At 40.7% G+C, this 7462-nt stretch overlaps 1 protein-coding gene across 1 annotated transcript; it reads left to right on the forward strand.

Moving 5' to 3' along the window:
• The first annotated feature begins 27 nt into the window (after window positions 1–27).
• Window positions 28–6488, forward strand: jpt2 (Jupiter microtubule associated homolog 2). Its single transcript, XM_079623943.1, has 5 exons — window positions 28–305; window positions 1131–1282; window positions 4007–4152; window positions 4972–5014; window positions 5132–6488. Exons 1-5 carry the CDS (start codon window positions 250–252, stop codon window positions 5431–5433), a joined length of 699 nt encoding a protein of 232 aa, XP_079480069.1. The 5' UTR covers window positions 28–249; the 3' UTR covers window positions 5434–6488.
• Window positions 6489–7462: the final 974 nt, after the last annotated feature.

The raw sequence follows: 7462 nt of genomic DNA on the forward strand, positions 1-7462 counted from the left end.
TATATAACCTGACAGCCAATAGAATTCTACTTCAGTCAGATTGATTTCTAACAGAGCCATTCCCATAATCATATCTGCCCTTCTGCATTTGAGCTGTCCAATCCTTTCTGGGCGTGGTCAGTCAGACTTCACTTTTTTGGCATAAGTCTTTTAGTTCAGCGGTTGTGGCAGAGAGCACTAGTTTGTGCAGGAGGGCTGTCTGTTGTTGAAGTTATTGGGTCACGTCGCAGTAGACCGAGACAAGCAACCATGACTTCAACCAATATGTTTCAGGGACTTGAAACTAGTGGCAAACCAAGTTCAAGGTATGGGGTGTGTGCTGACAGTTTATCTATAACAAACCCGTGTTTATTGTGAGTGTGGTGTTGTCACTTACATCTGTTTATCTGAATCAGTAATCATGATTCTTTAGGGGTTGGATTTGATTAGAGCGGAACTTTAGCATGGCCAAGCGCTACATGCTAACTCTTATAGCTAAGAGACAATGCATGTATTTAATGCACCGTGTGAGGTCACATTTCTGTATATAACAATTTAAATAAACAGCCGTGGAGTGTGTGTGGTACTATAACAGTTAATACGATTTTACAAACTATATTGATTTTAATTTAGTCGATATTGTTTGTTAGCCGTTAGCGGCAAATGTCCCGAGACTCAAAGATAAGTTTTATCAGCCACACAGACGTATTTTTCTTTTAATCAAAGACGTATTTGCAATTGAAATTGATGGCTAAATTTAAAAAATTTGTGATTTTATCATAATAAATATGAATTTATGCACAATGCAGACTTTGAAGTAGGCACGTTTCCTGGAAACGTTGTTGTTCGGAAACGAAATTATGCCGCATAAATTCGTTTTGTTTATTGTGCTGGGCTTTCATTTTCGTCAATAAATGCACAAATTATATTAAAATTCAGCGTTTGACGTTGGTTAAAACTTTATGGCCCTTAAAAGCCGGACCGCCTAAACTCATAACTGCAGTTGCGATGTTCAGCCTCACATATATGGAGGCGCTGTGCTGCAATGTTATGTGTTATTTAGATCATTTTATTAATCTACAATTCTCAGTATTGAGATAAAATATAATATTCGTGTGAATCCATGTACATATTTGTTTGTCTGTGTTTAGGGTACTAAGACCTCCAGGTGGAGGGTCCAGCAATCTCTTCGGTGGTTTTGAAGAAGACACTTCTGCCTCCAGACGGCCAAACAAAATGTCCTCCTCTATTTTTGCGCCTGCAGAAGAATCTCAGGGGAGTCCCAAACGCTCCAATCCCCCAGGTGAGCTTTCATCAGACAGTGTATTTTCTGTCTCGGGCCTCTTGCACTCTCTGAGTCAAATTCATCACCACACTGTTACTCAGTTTATGTGTTTGAGTCTCTCTCAGCCACTATGCAAACTGGCACCTTTGCATTTGTTATCTTGTCATCAATAGCAGCATCAAAGCCTTTACTTCAGTCTGATAAATTAACCAGTCAGTTAACTCTGAGATCATGCATGGTCTGAACTGATGAAATTGCACATCTAGATCAAGTTAAAGGTCAAATTGCTAAAACACTAGTGGCTCTGTCACAGGCTAAGTATTGATCTGAAGTTTAAAGTGCCCTTAAATGTTATCTAGTTTTGAGACTAAGTTCTGTGGTTATAAGTGGTCCTCTTCTGTTAGAATAGTAAGAATATTTCATGCTGTTCGCATGCTTTGCCCTGAGGGCGCAGCTGCTAAGCATGTCTTTTTTTCCTCACTGACATGCAGAGTTTTGTAATTGGACAGGAAGAAACTGTCACTGGTTTAGAAATGACAAAAAAATCCTGCACAGGTTTATTATAGTTAAAAATGATTTTTTTTAAAAATGTATTGCCTGAAATAAACAACTACTGAAATAAAATCAGCTTTTTGCAATGACCAAATCAAACAAAAGAAATTGAAATAGCTCAACACTACAAAGCTACTGGTGGCCTTCTACCGCTCTGGCACAGAGAGTGTCCTATCTGTACGTTCACACCGCCGCCGGCGAGAGCGGCAAAATTCGCTCTCGCCGCCCTGCCATCGACGCCGTGAGATTCGGGGACTCTCTGGCGCTCTGACGTAGATTTTAGAATGCGTGATTTTTAAAAAAAAAAAAACTTTATTTAAAGGAGCCGCAAAGCAAATAAGAACTGAACATAAATCAGTATCCTATTTTGTGCATACTGGCAACACGTAGGGTATGTTAACCTATTAAAATATTTTAAATGTGAAAGTAACAAAACACCAACAATTTCAGACACCTTTTTCCGTGCGTCGTTCTTTTTATTAATGTCTCTGTATGTAAACAGGGACACGTCGTACAATAACGGGAAACCCGCAACAGAAATAATTAACTTTTCCTCCATTTAGCTTAGGAACTAATGTGGTCGGAACCAAAGTTTAGAGGATTGTGTTCTCTGGTATCCTCTCAGGCGGAGGACTTCTACATTCCGATTGGTTGCCGCCGAACCGCGTCATAGCTTATTACCGACTTGATCTCCACTCTTCTCGCCGTCCAAGACGCGCCGCGCTGCTCTCGCCGGAGCTCGCCGCTGGCTCTCATTGAAAATGAATGGCTTCCGGCCAATTTGACGCTCTCGCCGCCTGCGGTGTGAACGCACAGTAACATACTGACTCACAGTGTGGTAAGGGGTCTGCTCAGGAGCTGACAAAAAAGGGTTAAAAACAGAGCAGAATATCATTGGCTTCCCTCTCCCATTACTAGTACAAGACATTGTAAACACGGCTACTTATCCAGAGCAAAATCCTCTTCTCACCATCACTTTATCCTCCTACTCTCAGGAAGGCGATACAGGGCAATTAAAACACTCACTGCCAGATTCTTGAATATTATATATATTTTTTTTTATCCAAAAGCCATCCAGTCCCTAAATTAAGGGCTATCTTCCACTATTTATATATGGAAACTTACTGCAGACTACGCAACATATGTTTGAAACCTTTAACTTGCACTGCTGCACTTGAGTTTATAAATGGAATGTGATTGTATTGTTTACATGCATGTATGATAGCACAGCTGAAGAGTCTCTGAAATTTTTGTTGTATCCCGATGCAATGACATAAAAGGCTAATTCTAATTGACTAAAATGGAAAAACTAATTCTAAATATTAATAAAACTAATAGTATCTCAGTGATTCAAAAATACTGCTGCAAAAGGCAAGTTCACACTACAGGATTTTAAAACGTCGGGCTGAACTGTGCGGTTCACACTACATGACTTGCTCTCTGTGAAATCAGCAGTGTTCAAGTTGTTGAGCTGTTCACACCACACGACACAACGTGATTGATCCGCAACAGGAGGTAACGCACTACACGAGTTGACAACAACTGTCACCCAACGATTCTATCTTGTCTACAAACCACGTTTTTTCATGAAAAATCACGCGATAAAACGAACCGGAAATGACACGAAACGGCACGCGCGCCACTACCCAGTGACGAAGTAGTACACAACACGCAAGTCTTTGTTTGAATATGGAAGTCAGAAAGAAATTGGTGCTGCAAACTGTTTGCGCGATGATTTGCTCTGAGAAATTTTTTTTTTGTATTTTCCCGGTGACCTCAACCCATGCCTTGCTCTGATTGGCTGTAGCTCATGACATCACATGTGGTTGAGTTGTGCGACAGCTTCGGATATCTAGCATGCTAGATATTTTTCTGGGCTCTGCGACGCGTCTGCGAGCGTCTTTGATACGTTGTTGGCTCTTGAATACTAACAGATTGGCGAGCGTTCATCGGCCGCTATTTGCATGCGATAACACCCCGATCTGTCGGCGAGCTCAATGATTTGCAAATTGGGCATAAAATCCTGTAGTGTGAACTTTGCTAAAGCTGTCATTCACTTGTGTAAATGAATAGTTTCATTGAGAATATAATTGTACATGATTGTTTGAATGTATTGATGTTCTAGTAATTGCCATTACTAGCATTAGTGTATCTTTAACATGCTCTGATTTATGTGTCTCTTATTCTCAGGTGGAAAGAGCAGTGGGATATTTGGGGAGCCAGAGGCTCCTTCGACTCGGAGCAGGGCAACTCACCATGGCGGAGGATCCAGTAACATCTTTGGGGGAGCAGAGTCGACCCAATCTTCTCTGAAAAGTCATCCTAACAAACCAAAGGTAGACAACCCCTAGCCAACCTGTAAGCTTCTGCTTTTACATTGTTACTAAAAATGTATCATGGTTTCCACAAAAATATTAAGCAGCACAATTATCCCCTATAATGATAATAAATGTTTGAGCAGCAAATCATCATGTAAGAATGATTTCTGAAGGATCATGTCACTGAAGACTGGAGTAATGATGCTTCAATTTCTCTACCTGAAACCTATTAGACCTGCCTGAAAGCCCTGAAAAGCTCTGTTTATTTCATTTGTATGTTTGTTGTATTGCAGGGTTCTCCAACCCTGCTCCTGGAGAGCTACTGTCCTACGGTCCAGGTGTGTTTGATTGGGGTTGGAACTGAAGTCTGCAGGACAGTAGCGCTCCAAGAGCAGGGTTGGAGATCCCTGTTCTATTGTATTTCCTATTCTTTGATTTGATTTATTTGTCCTTATTTTGGTACAGACTGTTTACTTGTCTTTGACAATATTTTAAGTTTATTTAAGATGGTCTAGTAGTTTTTAGTCTCATAACCTTATTTATTAGGGTAACATTGGTCAAAAACGATAATGGGTAAAAAATAATAACCAGGCGTGACTTATTTTGTTTATTACTTTTTTTATGGTGGGGCCAGTAGAAAAATCCTTAACGTGTAGCCATGTTACTGCTTTACTGTATTTTTGATCAAATAAATGCAGCCTTGTTCTTTTAAAAACAGTAAAATCTTACCAAACCCAAACTTTTGAACAGTAGTATGTAATAACACAAGCCATAATTGAACTCTGAAAATCTGTATTTCCACCCATTTAAACTCTAACGCCCTTCTTTTCTCTGTAGGACAACTTAAGTGTGGGTGTACCTGCTACTCCAGATCCACCAGGTAAAGAAACCCTGTTATTTACAAAATATTCGTCATGTTCTTCACGCCCTAGATTATTTCTCCTCAGTCTGTTGTTGGCATGCAATTCCTTTTCCCATGGATTTAAATCTCTTGCAGCCCCGGTGCCCAAGCAGGCTACTGTAGTTCAGGAAAAAGTGAAGGTGGAGCCATTATCTCCTCAACCCACACCTGAAAAAGCAGCAGCAGCAGCCCCTGCCCCTGTCTCTGCCCCTGCCCCTAGCCCTGCCCCAGTCTCTGCCCCTGTCTCTGCCCCTGCGCCAACAGCCAATCAGAAATCTGAGCCAGCCACACAGCAACCAACAGAAAAAGACCATGAGCCACGCCTCGGACCACGACCTCGCTCTCACAACAAAGTGCTCAACCCACCAGGTGGAAAGTCCAGTGTGGTTTTCTATTAGCCACAAGTGCTGCTTTCTATCATTGTCACCATCTGCTTTTAACCTGTACTAAAACTTATCCTCTCTCATTTACTTTATCTTTTGGTTATTTCTTTCCCCTGAAGTCTGTCACTCTTCATTCCTTTATTGCTTTTGCACTTTCTTATTCATTCCTCACTTTCCCTTCCTCCTTTACATCTAATTAGAATCAACTGTCACTCAAAAACTGAATGGTTATGTTTCCTTTAAAATGGTTAGCATATACGGTTGTTTCTCTGTATGATTATGTTCTCTCGATTTGCTAATGTATTAAATGCAAGTTTGCCTCAAGAAACTCAGTGCAGTCTATGCAGTGTTCAACTGGAACCGCTGTTGGTCGCCAAAGCAAGCTCTTCAGTATCAGTGTGTTCAGATCTTCCTTTGAAACTCCGTCAATGTGTTCTGATGGTAATGGAAAATGTACTTTTGTGCAATAAGGTGACTTCATTTCTCCTTTTTCCCCTCTTGCGTTTTTTTTTTTTTTTTTAGTAAGACACCAAGCCAAATGTAAAGTAATAGCTCAGATGCAAAACCAAATGCACAGTTGTAATTGATAATCGCCGAAGCACACATGTATGGCAATGTAGAGAATGTACAATCAGACATCACTAACATATCACACTATTACAGTGTCCATACATGCATTTGAATGTAATCAGAGACCCTTAAAAGAATCCTCTGATATGCCCGATTCTGTACTTGAAAAGAGTTGCTGCGCCATAATTGTTTATTACTTTGTTGAATTTGGCCTTTGTTCCCATTAGCCATCTTCTTTTTTCCTTTACTCTTTACATGGCAGTTGGAAGATATGACACATGTGTGGGCATTTCCCATATTACTAGTGCCATCCCTGCCCATAATACTTCAGTGGATGCTTGGCAATGTGACTGGCTGTGATGATGTCACGCAGAGGCCTGTCATACAATACACGTCTGCAGCCTATTGTTCATTTGTGTGCTGTATTGTTGCTTTTTTTCCATGACGGTAAAAGGATGTTTTACCATGTTGCTCTAAATAAACAGAAATCTTCATTTAAAGAGTTACTTGTGTGTGCATGTGCTTGCTGAACTTTAGCTTCCTGAGTCAGGTCAAGATTCTTTAGAGCAGGGTTTGTACATGGTGCTTAAAGTTTTAGTTCACTCAAATTATATTGTCATCTACTCTTCTGTCTAAAATGAACGAAGACCACCAGAAGGTTAAATAAACAGCATTTACATTCCCTTCTGTTAGGACACTAATGACTGACTTGTATTGCTAATTGGCAGTATTCTACATGAGATATTGAGCTATTATCTAGTTTTATAATTGACTTTTGTTCAGGACTCGGTGGTCAATACAATGTTACAGAAATTCAAATGACAGAAGGTTTACAGGAAATTTACTTTTTTCATGAATTTGCAGGCTATGCCACATTGACAGAAGCTGCTCACTGCAGAGCCAATGGGTGGAGCTAGACGGTCCAACCACACCCTAAACCTATTGCTAAACATAACTCCACCCATTATAGGTCCACAGAGGCAGATCTGGACTAGAAAAGCCCCACCCATGTTCAGTGAGGAGGAGCGAATGCCATTTGGGCTTATTGGGTGGAGCTAGGCTATCAGCCACTGAGCCGCACCCTGCCCTACCCACAACTCAATCCCTCCACCCCAGTAGTGTCCAGAGAGGTGGAGCTGGACATCATTTGGCTCTAGCACCACTTGCATTGACAATTGCATTTATGGCAATGCCATTTGAAGCCACGTGGGAAATAACATGGTGCATTCTGTGATGGGTTTGGCAAGAACTTTCGCGGTCGGCTCTGAAAAATTGTTTCTGTGATGCCTTAAAGCGATTAACTTCAAATGGGAAAGTGACCTCATTATGTGTGATTCCCTGGGCCCCTAATTTATTTAGTAGTGTCGACAGCACGCTAAGAAATACATAAAAATCAAGCCAAAGGACGGATTGACATTCAAATATTAATTAATTAATGTTTACATTTAATAGGCTACTTATTTACGGGATAGGG

This window comes from Phoxinus phoxinus, assembly GCF_949152265.1.
Source record: "Phoxinus phoxinus genome assembly, chromosome: 1".
Classification (NCBI taxonomy): Eukaryota; Metazoa; Chordata; class Actinopteri; order Cypriniformes; family Leuciscidae; genus Phoxinus; species Phoxinus phoxinus.

What these genes read in the sequence shown, in the direction of transcription:
- jpt2 (XM_079623943.1), top strand. Translation starts at nt 250, where the DNA reads ATGACTTCAACCAATATGTTTCAGGGACTTGAAACTAGTGGCAAACCA. An exon ending in AGTGGCAAACCAAGTTCAAG is followed by an intron (nt 306 to 1,130) that starts GTATGGGGTGTG and finishes GTCTGTGTTTAG; the next exon opens with GGTACTAAGACCTCCAGGTG. An exon ending in TGCTACTCCAGATCCACCAG is followed by an intron (nt 5,015 to 5,131) that starts GTAAAGAAACCC and finishes AATCTCTTGCAG; the next exon opens with CCCCGGTGCCCAAGCAGGCT.